General features: G+C 39.4%; 2 protein-coding genes across 6 annotated transcripts; one reads left to right on the top strand and one right to left on the bottom strand.

The window, feature by feature from the left end:
- The first annotated feature begins 1,837 nt into the window (after nucleotides 1–1,837).
- On the top strand, nucleotides 1,838–18,053 carry phaf1 (phagosome assembly factor 1). 3 transcript variants are annotated; one of them, XM_044194152.1, is made up of 16 exons: nucleotides 1,838–3,182; nucleotides 3,285–3,367; nucleotides 4,280–4,363; nucleotides 4,815–4,858; nucleotides 5,288–5,367; nucleotides 5,469–5,563; nucleotides 7,724–7,821; nucleotides 8,078–8,190; nucleotides 8,761–8,894; nucleotides 9,745–9,828; nucleotides 10,544–10,626; nucleotides 10,898–10,941; nucleotides 11,051–11,100; nucleotides 11,454–11,512; nucleotides 11,740–11,812; nucleotides 12,454–18,053. In XM_044194152.1, the coding sequence occupies exons 1-16, from the start codon at nucleotides 3,119–3,121 to the stop codon at nucleotides 12,547–12,549; spliced, it is 1,284 nt and encodes a 427-aa protein (XP_044050087.1). In that variant the 5' UTR covers nucleotides 1,838–3,118; the 3' UTR covers nucleotides 12,550–18,053. The 3 variants fall into 3 exon arrangements, with proteins under 3 accessions (XP_044050087.1, XP_044050089.1, XP_044050088.1); XM_044194154.1 differs by having other exon boundaries at nucleotides 11,723–11,812; nucleotides 12,454–12,593; XM_044194153.1 differs by having other exon boundaries at nucleotides 1,839–3,182; nucleotides 7,757–7,821.
- On the bottom strand, nucleotides 14,005–26,449 carry b3gnt9 (UDP-GlcNAc:betaGal beta-1,3-N-acetylglucosaminyltransferase 9). Of its 3 annotated transcripts, none has more exons than XM_044194148.1 (8): nucleotides 26,184–26,449; nucleotides 24,993–25,159; nucleotides 24,639–24,890; nucleotides 24,373–24,492; nucleotides 22,030–22,392; nucleotides 21,147–21,388; nucleotides 20,797–21,052; nucleotides 14,005–20,710 (listed from the first exon to the last, which is right to left on the bottom strand). In XM_044194148.1, the coding sequence occupies exons 3-8, from the start codon at nucleotides 24,744–24,746 to the stop codon at nucleotides 20,366–20,368; spliced, it is 1,434 nt and encodes a 477-aa protein (XP_044050083.1). In that variant the 5' UTR covers nucleotides 24,747–24,890; nucleotides 24,993–25,159; nucleotides 26,184–26,449; the 3' UTR covers nucleotides 14,005–20,365. The 3 variants fall into 3 exon arrangements, with proteins under 3 accessions (XP_044050083.1, XP_044050081.1, XP_044050082.1); XM_044194146.1 differs by having other exon boundaries at nucleotides 22,030–22,395; nucleotides 26,184–26,448; XM_044194147.1 differs by having other exon boundaries at nucleotides 22,030–22,395; nucleotides 24,639–24,885; nucleotides 26,184–26,448.
- Between the last annotated feature and the right edge of the window lie 862 nt (nucleotides 26,450–27,311).

Raw genomic sequence — 27,311 nt, 5'->3', positions numbered from 1 at the left:
GACCCTAAAACTGAAACACATAAATGAAATTTAGTCTTCATTAATTTTATTATTTACACCTGTGCTTTTTCTGCTGTCACAAGACATTAATTTTCAATAAACTGGCTACTGTTTTATGATAGGCCTATATGCACTGAATCTGAATATGAGCCTGTAAATTTACATATCAAATGAAACTTTCTGGAATAAACAGTGGAAAATTGGTTCAGCTACTGATGAAATTGTATCTACATAACACTGAAGAAATGATCCCCAGTAAACCTGTTGACACTTCTGTGGATTATCCATGGGAGACATTGCAGGGGTTTCTAGAAAGAGATGTTGATGTTTTTAAATGTTATTTTTTAAGGCACCACCATTGTATTGTGGTGCTGGCAGACATCTCAGAGACAGATATCTCAAAGCCTGGATAAATTAAGTCAAAACAATCTGCATGGAGATACCGCTGGCTGCGTGAGAAAATATAGTATGTTGTTTTATAATTTGGGTGAACTGACCTGTACCACAGTAGAAAGAAAGACTCCACAGAAGAGGTTCTACATAATGTCAGTTGTTTGGATACAAAGCATAAAAGGACATAGAGAAAGAAGGACAGATCTTCCATCAGGACAGTCATCACGCTCAGGATGAACAGAATGACTGTGCCAAAGACAAAATGAAAGAGAAAGAACAGTTCATCCTCCCAAGCTAGACTAGTCTTCAGGCTGTGAGGGAGGACAGCAGTGAGATTAAAGCCATCAATGGAAAAGACTGGAGAGAGGTCATCGAGCTGCAGGAAATAAATGAGAGGTGGTGAAAAGAGAGTTATCTCAAGAAGCAGCTGAAAGAAAAAGAAGAGGTGCTCAGGGGATCACAAAAATAATGGAAGCCCACGCAAAGGTCCAGCATCAGAAATGGGTTCTTCTGAGTGAGAAGGATGAAGCTCTGAACCAGAGTGAAAAGAAGTGAAAAAAAATAAATATGATTCTATAAATCTTCTAAAAGGGGCTAGCTGCTCCTGAGGTGAAGAATTACAGAAAGAAAGTCCTTTGAGAAAGAGGAGAAGAGACCTCCCTTGTGGTCAAAAGTTACTTAGCTCCAGGAATAGTCTCCAAATGTGCAAATTCAGAAATAAATGGAGAAAAAAAGAAAAGCATAAAAAATTTGACTAAGCTGCACAATATAGAAATACTGTAAACTAGTCCATTTTAATTTCCTACTGTAGACTCACTGACAAAATAATAGACAGCACAATGTTTTAGGATGAAGAAACTATTCATTAATTTCACACAAAGAACACTAACATATACAGTATTTATACTGCTAAATGTATTTTATACACAATGTATTTATAAAAATACCCAGCTGATAAGTTTTGAACTCAAAGCTCAAAGGTCTCTGTCAAAGGATCTGTTTTTTGTTTATTTGTGATTTGATGTTGCTTTTCTTTTTCTTTGTTCTCTCACCAAAACTATATTTGAATTTCCTCTAGAAAACAATGACGGCATATCAGAAAAGGATGAAATCATGAAACATTTGAAATATCTATTCAGATATATATGTATAAACATATAGGAGCACTGTAAAATAAACATTTTTGTTAAATACAAATAATTTAGGATGAATAAAACAAAATAAAATAAAAAAATAAATAAAGGGGGTTCTGTTAATATAAGCCTTACTACAATAATTAAGTGTAAAGAGCTGTGTTGTATTGTTTGTTTGTTTTTTGCTTTACATTAGTTTCAGATATTTTACGTATTTATAAATGCTATCAAATTTGTGGAAACTTCAAGACTATCGAAGGCTCTTTGCTTTGTTTGCACCATAGACCGTATAAACACCCGCTTCTTGGTCGACTGTGTCAGCTGACCACGACGTCATCACGCCAACGAGAACGTGCGTCAAACACAGGAAGTTGAATTATCAGCTGATCCTGCTGGCTGTTGTTGATGCCTGAAGTTGCTGTTGTTTGGACACTGTGTTGCTCTTATCTGCTCCTGACATTGAAGACACATTAAACCCGAGACAGGGACACGGCGGGCATTTACCGGCGGACGAGCTTATGAGTAACAAGGGAAGCGTCTCACAGCTAGGACTTTGAATTTGCGTACTAGCGGCAGAAAAGCTAGCGCTAAAGATTGAACCTTCGGTGAAGGGAAGAAAGAAAAGCAGCAAAGGCAGCCGACGGCTTAGTGCGTTTTCTTTGTTTATGTCGTGCCAGGCGGAACCGCGATATTAATTTTCTTTGTCTTGTATCTAGATTTTATTTTTTGCACATACGTTATTTATATTTATACTTTACGCGGAGGGCAGCTAGCTCGCCAGCTAACGTTAGCCAATAGCGCAAAGAAACAATCTTGTTGTCAAGCTTTGATGCTTTCGTAACCGCCCGACAGTTACAGATACCGTTAGCTAACAGTGAGAATAGTCGGGTTTGGAAACATTACTTTCGTGCCTCTGTATTTTTGTCACTGTATGTTTGTCACTGGATCAGGTGCTCTGCTGGAGACACTGTAACGTTAGCCGAACAAGTTGATGTTAACTCGTTAAATTGAAGCCTGTTGTTGACGTTTGTGGCTGTTGAACAAGTTTGACTTATCTGTTTGTTAATTCCTGACTTTGACTCGAGTGAGTTCGGGTTTCTTTTTTTATCCATATCGATTTTAAACCACACAAACAAGCAATAGGTTGACTGACAGCTGGCCTTGTACGTTTTAGGTTTGCTGGCAGGTTGCGTAATTTGTATGCAAGCTGTCAGCCTTTGCTGGGTAACTTGTTAAACTGTTATTTAAAACTTATGTATCTCTGTAAGCCTTAGGTGGCGTTGTGGAAGTCATTTTGATTATTTAACACATTTTATCATTCTTCTTTGGTACCGTTTTAATGTCAAGAACACAAGACATGTGATAAAGTGGCCACGTTTTACTGTAACCCATAGACTGAGTAGCTGTCTGATGCTCACGCTCATGAATTTGGTAGTTTTAGAAAAATAGGTAGATAGAGTTATGAATTAAAGTAGCCGTCTGAAACTATTGAGACAGTGCTTTGATCAGGGACAGACAGACAAAGAGAAAGGGTCCCTCAGAGGGTCCCATTGTGTCTTGAGGTGAGGTGAGCTGCCCCCCATTACTTGCCAATGCTGGATCTGGAGGTGGTGCCTGAGAGATCACTAGGAAATGAGCAATGGGAATTCGCCTTAGGTGGGTTTTACAACAACTTTTATAACTTTTAAAGTTAAAAACACAACTCACACAGATGGAGAAAGAGAATGAGACTACACTTCGTTTGTGTGTGTTTTTCAGGGATGCCATTGGCCCAGGCCATCTCTATTCTGCAGAAACACTGCCGCATCATCAAAAATGTCCAGGTGCTATACAGTGAACAGGTAAGATGGCCAAATGTCTGTGTTTATTATGTACTCTCTCTCTCTCTCTCTCTCTCTCTCTCTCTCTCTCACACACACACACACACACACACACACACACACACACAAATCAGCATGTTCAAGAATCCACCTTTAGGCAGCAGTACAAGTTTCGCAAGTTGTTTTGGTTTTTTTTAGGCTTTCGTGTGGCAGCAGTAATTCCAGGTGTTTTACAACCCCAATAATTTGTATTTTTACAAAAAAATTGTTAAATTTCTGCATATTAGTTTATCACAGATATATTGGTCTTGCCATGCATGTAGGCTGATAAGTAACAAGAAATGCCAAACATGTTGGAGGTAATTTAGAAGTAGTGTTGCCATCACGTTGTTTGTCTACCAGAGTGCACTGAAAGGTTTACCTTTCAAACATAATGTGTCCTGCTCAGCATCTGGGTAACGATTATCTAAAAGAAATTGAAGGTTCTTAATCCAAAAAAATCTGTTGTTTATGTTACGGGTTTATGTAAAAAATAGATTTATTTTTTTTTAACTCAAATATCAGCCTCAAATATCCAGTATCAGTCAGGTTATATTTAAATTTTTTCCCCTCCCCTGGTTCAATAGCTATAAATAACATCTGTCAGGGAAGTTGTTTTTAAAACACAATGAATCTTAGATTTAAGATTCATTCAAGAGTAACTGGAAGCAGTTGTTCATTTTAACATGAATGACACAAAATAAAACTGTCACATGAAACAGGCCATTTTTTTGTCTTGTTTAAAATATATGTGCAGTCATAGTCTTTGTGTGTGTCTTGTTTCCCTTAAGTTAAAAACAGCTGATTCTGATTGTTTGCATATCTGCATATCTGTTCATGAGGGCACGTCCCTCAGCCTCTCTTCATTAACTAGTTTGTTTATCTCCCCTCCAGACGCCACTCAGCCATGACCTCATACTGAACTTGACTCAGGATGGGATTAAACTGCTGTTTGATGCCACAAATCAGAGACTCAAGGTGAAAATTGTTGATTTAAAGGGGAGGGGGGTAACTGGTGGGCAATGCAAAAGAAAAATAGGGAGTCGCAGAACCAGTAGTGTGTAGGCACTGAGACTCAAGCTCAAAGAGACTTAAAGAGAGAGATCCTCAGTGTGTTTCCTGTGCCCCCCCCCACAAAAAAAAAAACCTTTTTAAAGAATGTCTCCTAATAAGGTCAGAGTCTCTGGATATGACAAGTGTATATTAGTTAAAATTAGACAGGCATTTTAAGAGAGATTTAATTAAACTTAGAGTTGCACACCAGATATTAACGATTCAAGGCAGTGATATTTAGCAGCAGAAGCAGCTTACTACAGTAGCAACATTTTCTCCCTATTTCTAGATGATTGGAGCCTTGTTAATGACATTTAACTAACCATTTGTTTTGTACCCATTGTACCCTAACTTTGTTCATCTTTCTGAGTGACAGGTGATTGAAGTGTATGATCTGAGCAAAGTCAAGTTGAAATACTGGTAAGTAGAACTATAATGCCAAGATAATTAACCTGGTGAATAACAATTGATGCAGCAAGGATGAAAACCATCTTAGACTCTCAGCTGTTATTGTTATATGGTCTTTATCTACAGGCACAGATCTATATAATAGTCATTGTATGTATACACCGTCCATTTTATGCTGCAACGGAGACAGTTTTCAACTACAAGTCATAGCTCCTCACAGATAGGCAGGTCCTTGGTGGATGACATCACAGTAATGGAGTCCGCCTGCATTAATGTGTTTCTTAAACTCTGTGTGTATGATTGTCCTTCAGTGGAATGCATTTCACTTCTCTGGCAGTAGCTCCTCAACTAATGCAGCACAGCCTGTATGAATGCTAATAGATGTAACACTGTGTGTGTGTGTGTGTGTGTGTGTGTGTGTTGTGTTGTGTTGTGTTTCAGTGGAGTCCATTTCAACTCTCAGGCCATTGCCCCCACAATAGAGCAAATAGACCAGTCATTTGGAGCTACGCACCCTGGAGGTACTTTACAAAGCACAAACACACTCTGACAAATGAACCTACATTTTGTTCTTACTCATCTCTTTTATGAATTATTTTGCTTTTCACCCCTCTCCGTCCAGTTTACAATGCTGCAGAGCAGCTGTTCCATCTCAACTTTCGAGGCCTGTCCTTCTCCTTCCAACTGGACTCGTGGAATGAAGCTCCAAAATACGAGGTGAGAATGTTTCCATCGATTTGCTTGTCAGCCATTTAAGGAAGTGCTGAGTGGTCGTTTCTTCACATTCCAGGGGAATCAGGGCAACCTTGTGATTGAAGTGATTACTCTTCATATGGAGAGTCTGGGCTCTAGTGCTACGTAGGCCTTGAGCATGTCCCTGAATCACTGTCAGCTTGATGTTGTTCTGTCATGATAATAAATAATGTGGGACTGAATAAAGAAACCACATGCATGTTGAGAATGTGATTGTCTTGCTGCTTGTTTAATCTTGGCCTCAAAATATTTATTTTCTTGGATCTCTATGACAGATCTCAAAATGCACCAAGTAAGAATTCCAGTTTTATACTGTTGAGATGTCAAAGACTCATTGCAGTGTTATGTAAGCAGTAAAAAATCTAACTGCAGTAGTGAGTCAAGGGACTTGGGTTAGCTCAGGCAACATCATTTCATAATTAAATTCTCCAAGACAACGCAGACACCCAGCAGCTTACAATTCAGATTTTCAGGACAATATGACATAGTCAAATGTTCACACAAACAATGTGCAAACTGCATGTTTATACTTACTTTCTGAATATATATATATATTCGTCGGGTTATATATAGCGTCAGGTTTTTGCCTTCGTGGCTTTTTTAATTGAGGTTTGTATAATCAGTCAGACGCTCTTGTGGATGTTTTGCTGTCTGTACTGTACAGCTGTGGATGTCTTGGGTGATGCATGTCATGAACCAGCTGCTCTACTGTCTGCTCCTCTCTGCAGCTTGCTACTGTAGCACACATCATGTAGTGATGTTCCTACTGCTGTCTCAGCTAACGTCATATCCCATTGACAAGGTTTTTGGAGCTTATCACATCTTTTTGGTTTAGCCATTTGGCTGCTCCAAAATATCTGTGATATGATAGTAACTGTATTGATTATTTATTAAACCTCCCAGTCTGCCCTGATTTGATGGTTTTGCTTGATTTACCGAAACAACGGCTTGTGCTTGTTTGTGATCTCTAGATGTGTGCAGGTACGAACATAGTTTCAGCTTCTAGTTTGAGTTATAATATTTACATTTCTTTCTCTAAAGCTCAACACTCATCTGTAATTTGTTTCCTGTTTGGCATGAGTGTGTAAGATGGCAGATGGATGCGTCTGAGATTCTTTTTGTGCTGAGTGTCTTTTAGATAAATCTGATACAGTGCACTGAGAATAAATAAAAACGCTGAAGGGTTTATAATGCATTATGTTCAGAACATATTCAGACCCCTTTTGCCTTTTCCACATTTGTTGTGAATTTCTTTTTTTCTATTAATCAACACAAAACCCCATAATGACAAAAGGAGAAATCCTGTGAAGTTCTCAAATTGTCACAGTCACAACATTGCAATTTATAATCTCTTAAATAAACCTTATGATACTAAGAATAGCTTTTTGCAAATTTCTTAACACCTACAAGCTTTTGCTTTAATTTTATATCAGAATGAGACGGTGTAGTCCCTCATTCGTCCAGGAGTGTTCCATCATAGAAAAGGTTTCAGTCGTAGTCATCTGGACACTGTTTTCAGAATCAAGATGTTTCGGCTCCCATCCGGAAGTCATTCTCAATTGTGAAAATGGTCTGAGAACTCAGAAATTACTCTGTGTTACTTAAGCCCTGCCCTCAGGAAGAAGTCTTCCTGAGTTTCTGCTGTTTACCCTGCCTAGTTTCACCTGAAACTGACCTTCTTTTGTTTCCATGATGACCCAGTAATCAGTAATCAGGCCTATATATCAGAATGACTCACCTTCAGCCATTTTGCATCTCTGTTGCTTGGTGGTGCTGAATGCAACTTGGAAATACACAAAAAATCAGCACGGAAAGGAAGTAACATCTCAATGAATTTCAATTGGATACTGGACCTCTCTCAGATTAAAAGTTTCTACCTGACAGAGATCCAAGTTGGATTAAAATGTCGTGTCACCCATCAGGGGACACATTGTGTTTTTCACTGTGTGGGTATTTAGGTCAGTTAGCGTGTTATGAGATGTTTTACTCCACAGTGCCTCATCATAAATTATCACATCTTTCTGTGCTCTGTAAAACATCTATTTGTTGTTTGTCTGTTGATGTGCACACACAAACACAGTATATACCAGTCCTGTACTACTCCCAGTTGTTTTGCCTTGGCAGCCTAACTTTGCCATGGGTTTGGCCTCCCTGCAGATTCCACACGGGGCCATGGTCAAGAGGATGCACATATACACTGGCAACAACCTGCAAGAAACAAGGTAACATACACACACATGCAGATACACAAACTAGACATCAAACTAGACACACTTATTTAGTGAATATTGGTCAATAAGCACAATTTGGCTCATAATTCTCCCATGTGGCCAAATGAAACAACATGGAGTTTTCACAGTTTAAACAAACTCAACAAATGTTTCGAGAACAAAGACAACAACAAAAAGCCATAAGAAACACAAATACAAAACCTCAGAAACAAGGGACACACACACAAACTGTTCTCTCTGTCCTCAGAGCTCCGGTGATGCCATTGGCTTGTTTCCTTGGTAACATCTATGCAGAGTGCGTGGATGTCCTGAGAGATCGGGCAGGGCCTGTGGGGCTGAAACTCCGCCTTCTCACTGCAGGTAACATATGACTCTGCGTCTGTGTGTGTCTTGAGAACAGCAAACTAAGATTTATGATTACAATCAACATGTTTCCAAAGTGTTTTCCTCATCTACATTTTGATTGACAGGATGTTTTTCTTTTCTTTTTTCTCTTACCTCCAGACTTTCCTTGACACAACCACCATAATCTGTAATACTACTGGAAAGTTGGAGCTAAACAGGAAATCCAACCCAAATCATTTTTAGATTGGCAATGAACACAATTTTAAACACTTTTTGCATTTTTCTTAATTTTTTGGTTTAAAATATTAGCCATATTGACAGCACTAAATTTGGCTGTCTCCACTGCAGACTTAATTATGTAACCCTGACATGGACAGACACAGATTTAGCTGCTGGTACCTGGCTGGACCATGTATATCTATCTGTATGGTAAACATAAATAACGCTTTTGTCCAACAGTCCACAGTCATGGAGACAATCATTGTCACTGCTATTCTCTGACATGCTGTTTGACTTTGTTTTCTTGTCATTTATCAGGAGATTGAGTGATTTCCTTTCCTGTTCTATTGTAACGTGTGAGTGCAGGTTGTGGGCCAGGTGTGATGGCTGATGCTAAAGTGAGGTCCCTAGAAAGGAGCATCTACTTTGGTGATTCCTGTCAGGATGTACTGGGTGCTCTGGGCTCGCCACATAAAGTCTTCTACAAGTCTGAGGACAAGGTAGGAAAGTTTTGTTCCTTTCAGTGTTTACTTGTTGTTGTTGTTGCTAGAACTACTTGTATTATCTTCACTATGCTCTGCTCAGCTCAATTTCCCCCCCAAGATCATATTATTTTCTTTTAACCCAAACATATCGAGTCTATTACATACTAACATGCTACATTTTACATTTTGGGTGTCAACTTTTTACTCACTTGAATGCAGTCAGTAGTTGAGTTCCACCTCTTAAATGTGGGATCACAAGAAATTGTGATGTACTATCCTATATATTTATGCCTGTAATTGTCTGAAAATGGATTTATCATAAATCTAATGATAACACTGACAGTTTTACAAATGTCTTAAAGCTTCACTAATACATGTTCTTTGTATTGACAGTGGATTAATGTGTAAACTGAAAGTGGTCAACCCTGACAAGTCAAAAGAGCATTATCACCCAACAACAAGCTTTTTATTGTCTTTCATCTCATTGTTCTGGTTTTCCAACCACAAACGTACTTTTTGGTTCAATCTCACCACTTTCACCAAACCTTTTTCCACCAGCAACAGGCAGAAAAACTCTGATAACCCTACTGTACACTACCTGCACAGCACCAAACAGCAGACAGACAAATGTTATTAACTAGCTGGTTAAAAAAGTTCAATGTTTAACAGATAAAAAGCCAGATATTTTCTCAGGAGGTGGTTGACTGAGCTAAAAGGAGAGTGAATATTGGACTTACATTCTCATGTGGCCAGAAACACGACTTCAAATAAATGCAAATGTTTCTCCATATCTGCCGAGCATGAAAATAGTCATAGTATATTGTCATGTATCCGCTGTATCATTATGTGTTCTTGTTTATTTTAGATGAAGATCCACTCTCCATCTCCTCACAAGCAGGTTCCTTCTAAATGTAACGACTACTTCTTCAACTACTTCACCCTCGGAGTGGTACGTAAACTCAGCCTAGGCTTGTTTGTGTGTATAAGTTTCTATACTTTTGTGATTGTGTTCTTTATGTAGTTGTATCCATAGTTATTTTTTAAAGAGATTTCATTGACTTTGAGTTGAGAGTTATTGTACTAGTAGCTTTACCTGTTTTGAAGCCACAGACAAACTCAGGATGTCTGGGTGAGGGAAAGAAAAAGGCTCACTTGAGCATGTTTGATGTACTTTAGAATTACAGTTATAATGCTGGACACCCAGCTTGTTAATGTTGTTTGGGGAGAAATGATAGCAAACACGGTTGTGGTGAAACATAGTATTATTGTATTGGTTCATGGAAGTATTTATTACAGGACTGTTGTATTGCAGTACAGTGTACAGGAGTTTCTTTATTTCTGGTCACTTAGTATGAAGTCTGTTTTCAGTCAAATCGCACAGAAATATCCTTTCAGTTGGTGGTGTCTTTTTTTTTTTTTTTGGACCAAATCTTTGTCAAATATGGATCTTTAGTCAGCCACTGTTCAGATCCTCTGAACAAGAAGAATGAGCTCCTCTGCATCCGCTCAGTGGCCAGCTGGTAATAATGAATGGCTGTGGGGGTGTAGTCCTGCCTCTATCTGCATTTGCTCGCTCCACTGTTTGCAGTACACTGTAGTGAGCTTGTCTGGCCAAACATATGGCGCAAAAGCAATCTTAAAGATTGTGTTTTGTTATTTTTCAGGATATCCTGTTTGACTCTACAACTCACCTGGTTAAGAAGTTTGTCCTCCATACCAACTACCCCGGACATTACAACTTCAATATGTAAATATCTTGCTGTCTAGTTACTTGTTTGTGTGTCTTTATGATTCCTTTACCCAGTTTTTCTCCACCTTTCTGTCTTTCTCCACCTTTCTGTCTTTCTCCATCATAGTTGGCAATACTGCATCATCCTTGTGTAATTATCTACATCCACAGCTGATATTATGTTATTAAGTTAGCCCTTATTTCTCTATTTTTTACCTCTTACACTGTAGCATTTCTGTCCTTAGTTTAATTTTCTGTGCTTTTGATTATGTTTCCTCTCTCATCACAGATATCATCGATGTGACTTTAAGATTCCACTAGTCATTAAGAAAGGTGAGACAGTTTTCAGTCATGTGTGTCTCCGCGTAAATGGTGTGATGTTGATTTTTAATCTGCCTTCCATCTAAGGTCTGTTTCTGTTTTTTGCGTCCCTGTACTTTAGAAGGAGCTGATTCTCAGACAGAGGACTGCATCTTAACCACCTACAACAAGGTCAGCTATGACAGAATTTACAGAACTGTTACATTTTGCGAGACATGATCTCTTGGCCTGATGTTTTTATCAGTGAGTTCAGCTTTCTAATTTAGGCATCTCTGGCAACACTACTGGTCTCTGCATCACTAGTAAACCCTTTGTTTTTTGTGTTTCCACAGTGGTCTGTCTTAATGTATTCTGCCATTTCAAACAGCAGTACTATCACCTGGAAGCTAATACAACCACAGCCTTGTAGTTATTACACTATTTAAGCGTTTTATACAGGTCTCATTACCTTGTGATACAAATCAGTGATGGCAGTGGATAAACAAGCCTTTTTATTTAATGCTAACAGTTTGTTTCTTTGTCAGTGGGATCAAATTCAGGAGCTGCTGGGTCACCCAATGGAAAAACCTGTAGTGCTCCACAGGTACATACACATGCTGTTAGTATGTCTCATAGACACAAAATTGATCACATTATTACATTGCTATTTTAAATGTGTCCCACAGACATCTAATATCATTTGTGAGCATATTTTATGCTGTTTATAAATAATAACATTCAAGCTGCAAGATTTCTATAGCAAACTTGACATTTTGGACATTATACAAATGAGTGTCCTATCTGACTTTATCAGATGTTTGTGTTTGACAGGTCCTCATCAGCCAATAACACCAACCCCTTCGGCTCTACCTTCTGCTTTGGACTGCAGAGGATGATCTTTGAGGTCAGAACACGTGGCTCTGTAACTTTAGCTAGCATTAGAGTAGGTACAATATGTGTAAAACTATAGTTAACATGCAGTGCATTGGTTTGGTGAAGGGCTCATTTAAGACTCTACGACCACTCTCCAAAGTGACAGTGATGGCATTGTTTATTTTTCCTTTGCCAGCATGTCAGAAATGTACCATACATTAAATGGAAATTATGCAGCAGACATTGCATTTTTAGCAATAATATTACAATAGTAGTGTAAGCTCACAGATCCCAAGATCCCCAGACCAGAATTTGACCTAAAATCAGTTTGGGGTAAATGCTGCAAGAATGTAAAGTGTCCCTTACTCAAAAGAAATGATTTCCATTGACATTGTGCAGGAGGTAAAAGAGACTGCGTGTTTTACTACATAAATAATACTGGCATGCCAGATTCAGACCAGAGTAAAATTAAGGATATGATCTAAACCTAATTCTGTTTAAATTGAGGTTTTGGCTGCTTTGCCTCAGTTTGCTTAAAACAGTATTTTTAAAACAAAAGCCTTGAGAATGGACATTTTGTTTGAACACAGTATCTCTGAATATTTCAACTCCATGCGTTTGTATGTGATCCAATCCACTCTTACACACAATATCTGTTTCCCTCTTCCTCAGGTGATGCAGAATAACCACATAGCATCAGTGACTCTCTATGGTGCTCCACGGATCGCCAGTCAAGCCCAACCTGAGTCCAGTAGTAGCTCCCACTGAACAAGTAACCAGAACCACATCCCATTCTGGCCTGTCCTGAATCTAGTACCTCTACTGACTGAACCTCTAACCCAGAGCCAGATTCTTAACCAAGCAGACCTAATCCAGAACATCAAAGTTATTCTTTCCCAGCTCAGATGCTACTCATTGAACAGAAACACAACCAGAACCCAGAATAACGAAACCAATGTTTCCTGGTGGGTCCTAAGACTTACTCTTCCAATCAGACACACCCAGTCGGCACAGTCAACCCAGACTATCCCTGGACCCAGGATCTAGCGACATGGTCGCAGTGCTGGAGCACTGACGCTTGAAATGAAACCAGTGAAATTATTTCTTGGTTGTGTGGGAATATCACGGTGGTGCTGCAAACTGACATGGTGAAGAAATCTGTGCTCTAGTAGAGCTCAAATTTTTCCTGTTTCCGTCCAGTGACTGCATTCGCCCAGGACCACAGAAGAAGACTTTGTCCAGACTGTAGTTTGGATGGCATGGTTCCACCAATAAGATGTAATGGCAGCCTGTATATGACAATAACCTCCATAACATTCTGGTGGTGAGATGATCAGCATTTAAATATCATCTGCAACAAATCGTTAAGTGTTTTACATCAAATATAGAGTTGTGATGTTAATATGACCGCTAGTGAAAACTGGTGTGGCCAAAATCTTGAAACAAACTCTGGCTTGACCCACTGAATACACATCAACCAACCACACTGCCAGCCCAACCAGTACCGCCTGTCTTCCTGTCACAACCTCAGAACCAGACCCAACTGGCTCAATCAGCACCTGGACACATCTAAACCCCAAGAACCAAACCAACCCAACCAAGAGCCATCCAAGCCAACACATTGGAAGCTGCAGAGGACTGTAACCAAAAACAGAAAAACATGAGAATCCAGATTTTGTCGTACAAGAACCAAACGCACTCAGGGTTTGGAGAAACATATGGCCCAGATCACACCCATCAATGGCCAGGTGACCAGATATGAAGCCTCTCCTAGCAGAACGATCCAAACATCCAACATCAGCTCCCTCTTCCACCTTCCTGCTCACCCCCACCCCCCAACTTGCTTCAGTGGTCCCCACAAACACAAACGCACACACACACACGTAAGCACACAACAGTTAACATTCTATTAACCCACAGCCGTTGTTATTTGCAGCTCTGGACGTTGGCATGTCTGTTACCTTGCTTACACACACAACAACACACACTCGCATAAATGAGCATCTGCATGTGTTAGGCTGCTAATTTTTAAATTGACATTTCAACAGACTTTTAATTCCAGCACACACACAGCATTTCAATCCCTTCACTACTATACTCACATGCATTTCTAATACATGAAAGCTGGTTTATCTTTTTAGCCTTTTTATGGTGACACAAACATGGAGACATGCAGGCATAACACAAGGATTTGCATGAACTTGGCAGACGTTTTTTGAATGAGAGGAGACTTATTACAAGCACAAACTGGCAGCCTATTTTGTTTTTTTGATCCTGCATGTTGTGAAGGGTGTGGACTTGGCACACAGTTGTATTATTTCTCTCTGCCCAGCTTCACTCATTCACACCATGACCATTTTCATTGTGTTCTTTCAAAAAACAGTTTTTACATTTGCACTAATACACACCTTTTTACTTGAGTGGTTGATTGTGCCCTATCCTCAGAGATGGATTTGTGGAGACATTTGAAGAGATAGTGGTGTGTGTGTGTGTGTGTGTGTGTGTGAGAATGTGTGTGTTTGTATCCATACGTTTGGACAGAGTAGAGGTCCTTCCCATGGTGCATGGTGTATGCAGTCATTTCCTCTGTGTTACACTCTTCTCCCTCTTTCTCCATCTCTACATCTGATTGATTGATGCATTGCAATTCATCCCTCAGCAATGTCTGCATTTATTTCTTTGTTGAATTGCCAAATGCTACAGCCAAAGACATTTCAGGATGATTTCATTTGATCTGCTGACATTATCACTGTAATCTCTTGTCTAAACCTGTCCTATGGAGAGAGTCGCGTGTCGGCCATCTCCTTTCTCTTGCATCTTTTGTTTCAAATCTGCACATCAAAGTCATTGCTGTGGTAAAGCCTCTAAATTCAGCTCCTGGTTCCTGTAACTGCTGACAGTAATTACACAAGACCTGAATAGCTGACTTATGTGAGTGTTTTTAAACCAATCAGCATGCATCTGGATTTGGTTACAGCCAGAGACACATTAAGAATAGTAACAACTAGTGTCGTCTTTCATGTGGTCGTCTCTTGTACAGTGATTATTGTTGTCAGAGAGCTGTAATTTAAAGAATTACCATTATTTCTCTGTGGATTCAGTACATTTGAACCCATTTAGGAAATGGGGAAGAACATCAGTCATTCCTTCATCATAACATTTATTTGCATCTCCCTTCTAATGTATGAATTTAAAATCTTTTTAATCATAAGCATTTGAATAAACTGTGTATTAATTTTAATACACATATTCTCTTTTATTGTCCCTTGATACAAATGCCATTTGTTTTTATTTTTTCACTTTTGCTGAATTTATGATTGATTGTATGAACATGTGTGAAGGCATCAGGGTTGAAGTCAGGGCCCGTCTACACAACAGTGTTGAAAGTGCTGACCAGAGAATTAAGAGCATAAAATGCCAAGTTAGGTGGTTTGCATGGAATGGGTAATTGAGCAGTTTGAAGCGAGTTTTGACGTTCAAACTGGCTTCACGGTGGTAGTTTATTTTGGATGTTTTACTACTCGATTGATTAATTGATAGATTTTTTTTTTAAACCAAGTGGTATCACAATGTGAATTTGTGTGAGACCAGCAGCATCCACAAGGACCAGCCAACCCACTGTGCTTAAAAGCAGTTTTTCAGTAAATAAATTATAGTATGAAAACTTTTATCCATATTGTCAGAAGGAAAGAAACGCTCACTCCAAGTGTCTAAATTATTGATTCAATATAATTCCTATTCCTGTTAAAGAGCAGTTGAAGAAAAGTGTTTCTATGCTGTGTAAATCCTGTTAGTTCGCCACTTCTGAAAAATTCTTTTTATGTATTCGGGCCCTGATGCTTGGAGTTGATGTACAAATGCTGTAGATAGTTGTGTGCTCTTATTTACATGATCTTAATGGCTTGGGACAGACACAGTGACTGAGTATCTCAATATTTCCTCCTTGATTCTGATGAGACTTAAAACTCAGGAGGAGGCATCTGCTCACAACTTTACTATCAAATATTTTCCTTTTTTAACTCCAGATCACTCAGTATTGAAACGTTTTCTCGTGCAATGCTAAGTCTGCAAGTACACAGATGTGTTGGGTGTCAGTAGATAGCCCTGCTTCAGCTCTGCTTGAACTGTGACTGCAGGGTGTTTGACGTTTGATCCACAGAAACGGCATAAAATAAAAAGCTCCATTTACGCAGGCAGGGAAAACAATAATTCTTCTTCACATTTGGTCTGGAAGGGAGCTCTGGTAGAGATGTGTTTGTAGAGTCGACTGAATCTGATTTGGAGTCTATCCAGTGGCATGTTGCTAGATTTTAGGTCTACTTGTTTACCACACTAGAAAAATATCTCTTTGGCTGCAGCTTACTTGTAGCCAGACTCCCTCATAAGTGAGGTGATGTGGAAGCAGGAGAGGTGAATATTTCACAGTCTAGTTTCTTAAACTGGGATCCCAAAAGCTATTAAGATTAATTCCAACAAATAACCAAATGTTCTCACTGGGCTCCCAGGTTTAAGACGTTTAAGAGCAATGGCTGTCCAGCAGTGTCTGATTAACTTGGAAACACAAAGTTCCCAACTCCTGTTCTGGTTTATCCACATCTTGAGCTGAATAGGGAAAAATGTAATATAACTGTCATGAAAGCTATATTCAAACATTTTACTACAACTTGCTTTTGTGCAAGTAAAAATGAGAGAATCAAGAAAAAGAAAACACAAAACTGTTGAACATTGTGCCTCATCTCCCACCGAGCCTGTCTTTGACTTCTGTCTCTCCTCTGTAAAAAGGAATCTCCTTGTACATACGATTTGAGAATGCATTTGACCTGCATCATTGTATGTATGTGTGCGTGTCACTGAGCATTAGCAACAAGCTAAGATGGTATTATGGCTGTCTCGTTTTAGTTTTCCTGTTACCTGGAAGGGTTTTTCAGGGGGGGTTTTCCACCAACATTTTATTTTGTACTTTGTTCTGTTTCTTAGTTTTATGTGGTGTGTGTGTGCGTGTTTATAACTACACCAAACACCCAGAACAATGTGCAAATGTTCATAGCCCTTAAAAGCTCATTATAGTTGCTGTGGAATACAATATTTTAGCAATGCAATTCTGCCAAAAAAAATTATATATATATATCCAGTTGATGGTATCTGAAAAAAGAATAGAATGCATGCTGACAGATTTTCATTAAAACCTGAAGGAAAACCAATCTTTATCTCCCTCCAGACTGCTGAATTTAAATAAATTGGTCATAGCCCCAAAACATCTCAGAGCTAACTTGAGCGCCGCTCCATTGGAAGCAGATGGATCAAAGACCATGTGAAAAACAGAAACCGCAGAGGCAATGGTGAATGAAGCTAATCGAGATGCTTCTGTGGGAAAACATACATAAAGGCTCATTTATTTAGGGGGAAACTGAGCCTAGAACAATACAGACGTTAGATGCTGACATGGGAAGGAAAACAGATTCTACTCATTTAACCCAGTTTTGGTAAGCCCAGCCCAGCGCCATTGGCAGTCAGTGCTGTGATGATATATTGTTACTGAGAGACCAAGAGAGGAGCTTTAGGGTGCTGGGTAGTTAATCTCACCCAAACTCAGGTGGACATATCACATCCTTGTTTTTCTAAAAAAAAAATTAAGCTAGAAAAACAAGTGAAAACTTTAATCTGGAGGTCTGTGTTGCTTTTAAATTTCACCTTTTTTTTCATTTCACTGAATGCAGGAATGAATGATTGTCATAACCAGATTGTTGTAACTTATAACAGACAGCTTCAGTTCAGTGTAATGATAATCTCATGTTAACGCTTTGTATTGTCTGTTCTTGGTATCATATGTTCTGTTGTCCATCTCGCTTATTCTCCTCAGAATATATTATGTGGACATTTTAAGCCCATTTCTGGAAATGAGGCAGTTATACTTAATTAAAACTTGTGAAATTCATTGGAATGTGGCGTTTTTATATTTTGATTACTATAACTTTGTGTATGAAGAAATAAGTAGATTTATTCAGCATGTCCACTGAAAAAAGGCAATAACAATACCATGTAGTGCAAATAAAAGGATTAGGTTGACTGAAAGCTTTGCTCCAGCAAAATACTAAGACTGTGTTTGATGATGCTTGTTGAGATGAGCTACTGCTGTGCAATCTCTAACAACGCCAATGCAACATTTAGACTTTTATGAAATCAAATGCTCTGTGTTCATTGACATCAAAGTTCATTTTCTGCGTGTGCAACCAGGACATGAAGCAACAATAAAAATGTGGATGTGAAAAAGATTGGGAGGTCTTTATTTCTTAGTTTACACAACCTTGAAACTCAGATTTATATTGCACTTTAGACTTTGTGCTTAACCTCAACATCTGTTTTGTATCTAAGCCTGGCAGAATTATATTATTATTAGTCAGAGACAGTTTTACACGGATAAGGTAGGAAGTCTTCCTCCAAATGTTTTCTCTCCTATGAGATCCAGAGCTCTCTTCTAATAAATTTCTTTTTTGTTTTTTAGTTGTTTGTTTTGTTTTTTTACATCAGCTGACCATTGGCTCATTGTAGCATTCACCATTGGGACACAAAACTGTTTTATTGATTTCTCCTCAAATACCTCCTTAAAAAAATTGGCAAAGCACAACATCACAGCTTGGAGCTTATTTATCCATAAATGTCTGCAAATGTATATAAATCAGCAATGGGACATGCATACAGTAATCACATCAATTAATCCTGTATTTCAGGAGACCTCATTTATATTAAAGAAGTGTCCAGTGCCCCAAAACTGAAACTCTCAATTGCACACACTGACCAACAACACTGCATTTACACCTCAGACTGTAGTGTGCATGCATTCATTCATGCTTAAGAGTGCAGCATCTAATTTACATTACTGAAGCAATTCAGATCCCCATTATGTTTAACAACAGACACGTTAGCTGTAACATGTATTTGCTAGCGGTCCCATGCTAGCGGCTCTGTGAGGCAGAAATTTAGGCAGAGCGGTGCTTTGACGTGAGTATGTTAACATGCTCACAGTGACAATGCTACTGATGCTAAGCAGGTATAATGTTTACCATGTTCATCATCTCAGTTAACTATGCTAATGTTTGCTATTTAACACTAAACACAAAGTACAGCTGAGACTGATGGAAATGTCATTCGTTCTGCAGGTATTTGATCATAAAGCAAACTATTGGACAAGTTAAAATTTTATCCTGATGATGGAAAACTCAGAGGATCACCACTAATTTCAATTCATCCTGAGGAGGACATGAATGTGTGCACCAAATTTCATGGCCATTCAAGCCATACAATAGTTGAAACATTTCACTCAAAACCACAAATGTCAACCTCATGGTGGTGCTAGAGGAAAAGTCAGGAGATTGTCAAAGTCATTAGTATATACCCTCTCAGCACCATGAATGTCTGTACCAAATTTCATGGCAATCCATCCAATAATTGTTGAGATATTTCAGTCTGGATCAAAGTGGTGGACAGGCCGACACTGCATAGAGCCATGCTAGCATGGCAAAAAAGGGCACGAGCTGAAGTCCAGAACACGTGAGCTTGTTGAACAGTCACACTAATAGACACAAATGTGATCCGTTTAGATCTGTCTATGTCTGTGAACATGTTTTGGAATGCAGTTGAATAGGAATGTTTATCTGCATAAATCTACCTTGCAGCATTTTTAACACTGAACATTTTGAAAGCAGATGAGGGAAAACATATAAAGACACAGAATTATACAAAACAAATTAGATCATAGTAAAAGCTAAAGTGTACACATGAAAGTACACATGCCTGACTCCTAAAATATCAGTCTTTTCCACAAACATTCAGCAGAGGTTTTGTGTGTGCATGTGCATGTGTGTGTGTGTGTGTGTGTGTGTGTGTGTGTGTGCTATGGTCCCAGCTGGCTCCCACTGTGCAGCTGGTTTCCATTTAGGCTTCATTTGTTGTTCCTCCAGGGAACAGATAATGCGACTGTCCATTTGTGCTTCTATCCAGCATAAGGAAGTGAGGTACGTCTCTGCTAGAGATTCACGTTGAGAACACAGAAAGTCTACTGTCTTTCCACTCACCCAGTCCTGTCTGCACAGTCCAATGAAAGTCAGAATATTAACAATGTTGTGGTCTCAGACACACATGCATTTACGCTTGGATGGGGTTAAACCAGCTAACCACATTTCATTATGTCGTCCTTGTGGATCTTACTGTCACTCTGTGTAAACAATTATAACACAATACATTCTGAAGATTAAACATTCAAAAGGCCAAAGAGATTCAACTCATTACACAATCTTCTTAGCAACTCAAGGTCTTGCTGCGTAGTTGTTCATAAATACTATATGAGCACAGATGGGCTCAGATGTCAAAAGCCTAAATTCTCTTTGGGCTTGCTTACTGAAAATCTGAAGCACATTTGGCTTTTGCCAATTAATTTCCCCAAAGATGATCGGCCAGTTTGTCTCATAATTCTCAATTGAGATTTTGAACAGATCAAAAGCCTTTGAAGTTGGCCACAGATCCAGTTTTATAACAGTTTTGTAATCTCTAGGGCTCTTGCAGATCCCACTCAACAGGCAGAAAGTCACTAATGCGTGACAAACACCCGCTTCTCACCATAGTCCGTCTCTTCTCCCGCCGTTTCTCCCATCCTCCCCTTCCACTTAAAGTGCAAGGATGTCAGGCTCGTCCTGTTGTGGCAACTCAGTTTGGGGTCGTGCAGGAGATTCCACATAAGCCAGATCTGAGGAACACTGAGGCTGTGAACAACCATGAGTTCCCTGTAAAAACAGGGGTCGAACGTCTGAAGGTGGGGCGCTGCAGACGGTCTGGGAATTCCAAAGGTCCGAAAGCCCTGGTGGAGCGATGGTTTGACACTGATCAGCTGGAGACACATTCCCAGAAAGACATCATCAATGGGGAACAACTCCACCTGGAAGTTAAAAAAGGAGGAGATCAAAGACTTAAAACGTAAAAACAAACATACTAAAATATTAAAACTGGCCATCTTTGATGTACCTGTTGACAGGCAGAGCTAAGTCTCCGAGCCGTATGTCCCGACATGACAAACCCTCCTCCCCCAGCGTAATTTGGGTACAAACCCCCTCCATAAACAAACTCTGGCACATAGTACTTGGAACTGCGCCGGCGAATGGGTTTAGCATGGAAAATAATATCACCAACAAACAGATCCTCATCTGGCTTTTGACCTTGTAGCATCTCGAGTATATTTTCCACGTTAACATACACATCAGCGTCGCCCTTGAAGATGAACCTGTATGAGAAAAGATAATAGGAAAAGCATCAGATGTGAGTCACATAAGGCTAAGAATCAGATCAGCTCCTGATTTAGTTTCATAAACACTGACTTGACATGAGGACAGCTGCTGTTAACCCATTTCAGAAAATGTGTTTCCTTCAGCGTCAGGTTGAAGAAGGTGTCATCAAAGTCCCAGAGGAGGATATCCCTAAAGGTTTGACTCTCGTAGGTCAAGAGCCGATCCCACAGAGGCAGAGCAGTACGATTCCTGGGAACCCCCAGCAGGAAAACAGTACGGATGGACGCACCATTTTGGAAAACTCCCTCTTTACCCCAGGTCCGACGTACCACCTAAGGAGAATTAAGTGCAGAGAGAAAGAGATTATTTTGTTGACCAAGAAACTGACATAAAATGTTAGGTTAAACCTGTATTCATTTGGAGACATGTTTATGTCCACCTGACAAATGTAAGTCCAATTAACTCTCCCTTTAGCTCTGGTTTTGGTCTCCACCAACTCCTGAGGGAAATATCTGGCTCTGTGGCTGCTAAATGCTCCACTGTGTTCACAAACTAGTTGCTAACTTTGCTTGTCTGCTGTTCAGTGCTGGGCAGGTAGTGTACAGTGGGTTTATCAGAACTTTTTCACTGAAAACAGCTGCTGGTTGCAGCTGGAAACAACACTGCAGTGAGTGAACCAAAACAGTAAATGCTGGAAAACAAAAACAACAAGCTTTAAGGCTCTAAATAGCTCGGGTGATAATTCTCTGGGAGCTTGTCACTCCTTTCACATTACATGTAGTAATTTGATCCATTGTTAGCATAAAAATACTGATTATAGCAGCTTTAACTTAGCAGCTTTAAACTTAAAAAAAAAAAACTTTAAACTTCATTATCCTAAAAAATACAGCCTAATTTCTGTACTGATTCACAGCAAATTTTACAAAAGTGTCATTTTTTGGCAAAGGCATACATAAAACATTGCATATTTTACCTGACGTTTATCAAAATCTGCAGCGATAGATTTGACTGCAATGAGCATGTAGGGAGCAGTAGTAGACTCTTTACTTCCTCCTCCTTCTTCTTCCTCCTCTGCTCCTGCGATGTGACATTTCTCTGGCTGGTCTATGAGCAGCTTAAAGTCTCTGTTGTCCTTTTCTCTCAGATAGCCTTCAAAATCAAATGGTGGCATCGTGGGCAGGGGCTTGCCAGCGGTCTTAGTCGGCAGAACATTTTTCCGTCGCAACTTGGATTTCCCCTTAGATTTGACCTGAGGTTTGGACTTGGGCTCAGGAGGTTTAGACTTGGCCTGGGGCTTGCAAGAAGGCAGCTGTGGCTCTGAAGGGCTGGATGGGAACTGCTAATTAGGAGAAATTATGTGAGACAGAAGACATTTATTATAACAAGTAAATTTCATCTTAATGAGCATGTAAAAAATTTATTAATTTATGTGCAAAAATGCTTCTCATAACTTCAAAGTAATAAACAGAAATATGAAAGCTAAAAAGCTAACATGACATTGAAAAATAGCATATATAGCAATATTTTCTGTTTATACTGCTTCATATCTCTTCCTGGTTCATTATAAAAAGTGTTGGACCCTCTGTGAATAAGCACAGATGGACATTCACGCAAACATAAACACAAACATACTGTGTGTACATACACTGATGCACTCTACATATGCATGTTCATACAGCACATACTGTGCAGTGCTCGGATAGTGCTTGTGGATTTCAGTTCAGTAGTAGACAGTATGTGAAAATGTCTCCACACTCAATGCTGTCTCTCTGTGAGCACAAAGAGCATCGTATCCTTATGTGGGATGTGAAATTCCCTAATCTTATAAATGAGGAGCAGACTAACAAATGATGATCTTCTTGCACAGCTTCAGGTCAGCTGACCTCACTCAGTCCTAGTCCAGTTTCACTGATTTGTCACAGAGTTCTCCCTCACATCATCCACGATAGTCCTTCACCGCCTTCACCTGCTACTGCAACAGTTTCTTTCTAACAACAATCACCCGCTTCAAATCAGGTTAAAGTTACCTTATGTAGGATCAGAATGCATATGATCAACTGCTATACACTTGCGTCAAATATAGATAGAAATGGATAATTTATGAAATGAAATCAAATGAAATCCATATTTGATAAAACAGGATCATGGTGGATTCAACATCATCCACATTTTTTTTTAATCTCAACTGTATATCAATGGTTTTCTAACTTTTTTAATTGGCCCATTACTTTCTTAAAGTGGCACAGTGGCAACAAAAAGTTGAATTAAAAGAACAACAAAAATATTCCAGTAAAAATCCATGTTTTATTATCAAAACAAGTGAACATACAGGGTTCACCACACTTATTACTCACTTCCATAGTCTGCCCATAAATTAACACTGACTTCTTATGACCAAACCGCTGTGCTCCAGCAGTGAAACCTCTTTTACAGATGCAATGATATTGATATTGTGTTCAGTTGACAACAACTAGTTAATATTTTTCCTTGTTGACCCCTTGCTGATCTGTGTAAAATTTCCAGTAACACACCAGTGAGTCGCAACATTGCTAACCTTAAGGCTGCATAAATTGATTTTTTTAGCCACTTGGGGACAGCAGAACAAGCTGTAAACACAACATTAACATATTATCACCTTATATAAGTTATTCAGTTCAATTGTATTTATCTAGCACCAATTTATAACTGAAGTTATCTCAATGCACTTTTCCTATAGAGCAGGTCTAAACCGTACTCTTTATAAAATTATTTACAGAGACCCAACAAATCCCACCATGGGCAAGCATTGTGTTAGCAAACAGTTGACATTTACACATCCACCAGACACAGAGCAACGTTAGAATTCATTTGGACTGGTGTCTCTGGCAACCCAACAGATTTAATATTCACTCTCCTTTTAGGTCCTTTTGGTCTCTACCAACTCCTGAGGGTAGGTAGCATACAGTGGGTTTGTCATAGGTTTTTCACTGAAAACAGCTGCCTGCTGCAACTGGAAACAACACTGATAAGAGCAGTGAGACTGAACCAAAACTTTAAATTTGCGGACGTAAAACCAAAACAATGAGCTGAAAGATACTAAAAAAGGGACCTTCAGAGTTGGTGATAATTCTCTGAGAGTTTGTCACCACAAGCAACACCTTTCACATTACACATAGTCTTTTAATCCATTGCTAGTATAAAATATTCATAAGTGCAGCTTTAATTTTTTAGTGCACCCATAATCCTTATACCCATACATTAAACTATAAAATAAGATACTTTGATTCCGATGCGAACATGCACACACATTCATAACTTGAATCAGATCAGGTCATACCACTGGAGACTCCTGGCCTACTTTGGCCCCGCTGGCGCCCAGCAGGGTCCTGCTGGAGCTCGTAGAGCCATGAACTTCTAGCTTCCACACAGGTCTGTCCCACCCAGAGGAGAGCACGACCTGGAGACATGGTTGGGATTTGATGGGATGTGGGAAGTGGACAGGTGATTTTAAAGACGAGAAGGAGAGGGTTGTATTGTCTAGTTAAGAATTGTACAAAAATCTTGATCTACCCCTTCCTATGCTGTGATCGGTTCCATCCTTACCTGGCGCACATAGAGCAGCAAACAGAATAGTATCAGTAGCAGCATCGTGCAAATTACATCTCCCTTCACATGGAGGATCCTCCTCAGGGTCACCATCCTCCTCGGCATCTTCTGAAGACACTGACTTCAGTTCAGTATTGAACAGGAATGTACTGGAAAGGGGCCGCTGCAGTTCATACTGCTTTTCAGACAGCTGTCGAGACCCAAGACAGAGCTCGGAGCCGTTTACCAGATTTGGGTTTGCAGGCTACTCTGCAGAATTTGATAAAAACATGCAGTGATTTTCCTTCTTCCTCTCTGCTGCATTGCTAAATATCACCTCAAATTGTATAGTTTGTCTGTAAAAATACATACCTGCTGTTCTTTTTTTTCCTTTTTCTTAGTGACAAGGCATGTACTGTTGCACTGGGAGAAAAGCAACTAAGAGTGAGTTGATCCTGTATATATCACTCATATCAGTGGATGTATGTCCATCGTGTCAGTCACCATCCTCCCCTTCTCCTCAGGTACCAGGGGGCATCCTGGACAACACCAACAACAAAACCAACAATCAGGGATCGAACTGGGACAACACAACAGGCAGGAAATAACAGATTATTGCATTATTTGAAAGTGAAAGGGAATTGTAATTAAACTAAATTTATAAAAACTTTCATGCTCTCTTTTGCAAAGAGGACACTGTTACTAGTCCCTTCCTCCATTCTTTTGCTTATACTGAGGAAGATTAACTGTCCTGGAAGTCTAAGCTCTGATTGTGAAACCCTCTCACATATTGTCTAATGCAATAAAAAAAATATTCCTTTGTGGCTTAAATCAATTAAGCAGACTCTTCTTGAAATATGTTCCTGTGGCAAAAAAAGCAAATATGATGCAGTGCAGAGAAGAATAGACACAGCTAATCATCTACTTTTCCTGCGTTTTATCACAGTGCTTATTTATTTCTCAGTAGCATGGTTTTGGTAATTTGGAGGTCACAAGATGTCTAGGCATCATTGTTAAAACGGGCTGAATTTGTTGAATAGCGAGTTTTGAACATAGTTAGGACCAGCTTCACATCACCTCAAAGTAGTAACTTTTTGAGGACAAACAATATCATAAATTTACAGTAATCCAAGATGTTATTGTTTGCTGATAAAATAGCAATCACTAATCTTTTTCTTCATTCCCATAATTTCCCATTGATTCAGAACTGCGTTCAGGAGGGGGAGGGTCTTATGTAAGTGAACATGAGGGTACCAACTATTTCAAAGAACACTGTGTCCCTGCATTCAAATCAGTGGCAGACATCCATAAATAATGATGGCATAGAAACTTCCCTGTTGTATATGTGACAGTCTAATCAGTTATTTGTCTCTGTCAAAGAGCACAAATTCCAGACAAGCGCTCCACATACCGTCGCAAACTTCTCGCGCAATTAACACAGAAAGTGCCATTTTTTTTACCAAATAGTATCAACAAGTATCAACAACAAGTCTACCTGGCTTTATAATCACAATAGCCTACGTGCGAAATGTTCCCTCATTAATGCAAGTCATGCAAACGTACCAGACGAGACGGAGGAGGAGGTCAAACTGAAAACATATGTGCCGTGGATGTCTGAAAGTGCAACACAGAAAGGCTCAACTCTGCACACTAGCACACAGAGGAAACTGCTTTCCAAAGTTTCCAAAGACAAAGATCCAGTGAGAAAAGAGGAGAGGGCAGTCCAGATGCTGTAATCATGAGTCGGTGAGGAAGGACAGAAGAGTTTACTTGGCGCTGAGCCCGTCTGTAAGAGCTGCTGCGCTCATGGTTGCCTTCAAGTGCTGTAGGAAATATCTTCACTACCAACGAAATAACTGCAAGTGTAGAAAATTATAGATTCATTTTTGTTAACAGTGAAATGAATGATTTTTCTTCATGAAGGTATCTTCAGCTATTCAGGAAATAACTAACGCTGCTTGTCGTCAGTTTTAACGTCTCTGTAAAAAAGGTGAGAAAAGTGACAGTAATTGTTACAAACAACCAACACTGTGTAATTATGAGCATCTTCATACAAGGGCGTGGTTCTCCTCGTCATATAACCTGAATGCAAAGCAGAGAATAGCGGAAAATGACATTTACATTTTGATATAAAATATACATGTCGTGTGTAGTGTTCAACAAGTATTTTGCCTAACAAATCATTTAAAATACCCATTGTTAATTTTTTCTCATTAGTCAGTCAATCCAAAGTAGGTTACTAGAATATATGAGAATTTATGAGCCAGTAGTCAGAAGAAGGAGCTAAGCAGGAGCACCTGAACGCAGCATCTTCATCATTTAGCCTCCGCACGTGACGTAAACCAGCGCGGAGCAACTTCAAGCCAGATGCCAACACAGCAACCGAGGAGGATGTTAAAGCAAGAAAGAAAAGAGTAATAAATAAAAGGCGAGAGTGTTTTAATAATGAACCGTGTATTTTTCTTGTTTGTTTCTACAGGGAAGTCAAAGATCAGATTCCCTGGAGGTGACACAGATTGTGGGTATGGCTCATACACGGTATACATACTATGGTATTGCTCAATGAGCCCTCCAGTTGAATCAGTCTCTTTGGTTTCTAGGCCTGCCACTCCAGGCAAGAGAAGGATGAGATGAGGCCTTGTGTCAGATGGAAATAAAAAGGAAGAAGATGAGTGAACAACACTTACTGTA

This window comes from Siniperca chuatsi, linkage group LG4 (assembly GCF_020085105.1).
Source record: "Siniperca chuatsi isolate FFG_IHB_CAS linkage group LG4, ASM2008510v1, whole genome shotgun sequence".
Classification (NCBI taxonomy): domain Eukaryota; kingdom Metazoa; phylum Chordata; class Actinopteri; order Centrarchiformes; family Sinipercidae; genus Siniperca; species Siniperca chuatsi.
This window is presented reverse-complemented; position numbering and strand designations above follow the sequence as displayed.

What these genes read in the sequence shown, in the direction of transcription:
- b3gnt9 (XM_044194146.1), bottom strand. Translation starts at nt 24,746, where the DNA reads ATGCCGAGGAGGATGGTGACCCTGAGGAGGATCCTCCATGTGAAGGGA. An exon ending in CAGATTTTGATAAACGTCAG is followed by an intron (nt 21,389 to 22,029) that starts GTAAAATATGCA and finishes AATTCTCCTTAG; the next exon opens with GTGGTACGTCGGACCTGGGG. An exon ending in TTAGCTCTGCCTGTCAACAG is followed by an intron (nt 20,711 to 20,796) that starts GTACATCAAAGA and finishes TTTAACTTCCAG; the next exon opens with GTGGAGTTGTTCCCCATTGA.
- phaf1 (XM_044194152.1), top strand. Translation starts at nt 3,119, where the DNA reads ATGCTGGATCTGGAGGTGGTGCCTGAGAGATCACTAGGAAATGAGCAA. An exon ending in GGACATTACAACTTCAATAT is followed by an intron (nt 10,627 to 10,897) that starts GTAAATATCTTG and finishes CTCTCATCACAG; the next exon opens with ATATCATCGATGTGACTTTA. An exon ending in TCCACTAGTCATTAAGAAAG is followed by an intron (nt 10,942 to 11,050) that starts GTGAGACAGTTT and finishes CCTGTACTTTAG; the next exon opens with AAGGAGCTGATTCTCAGACA.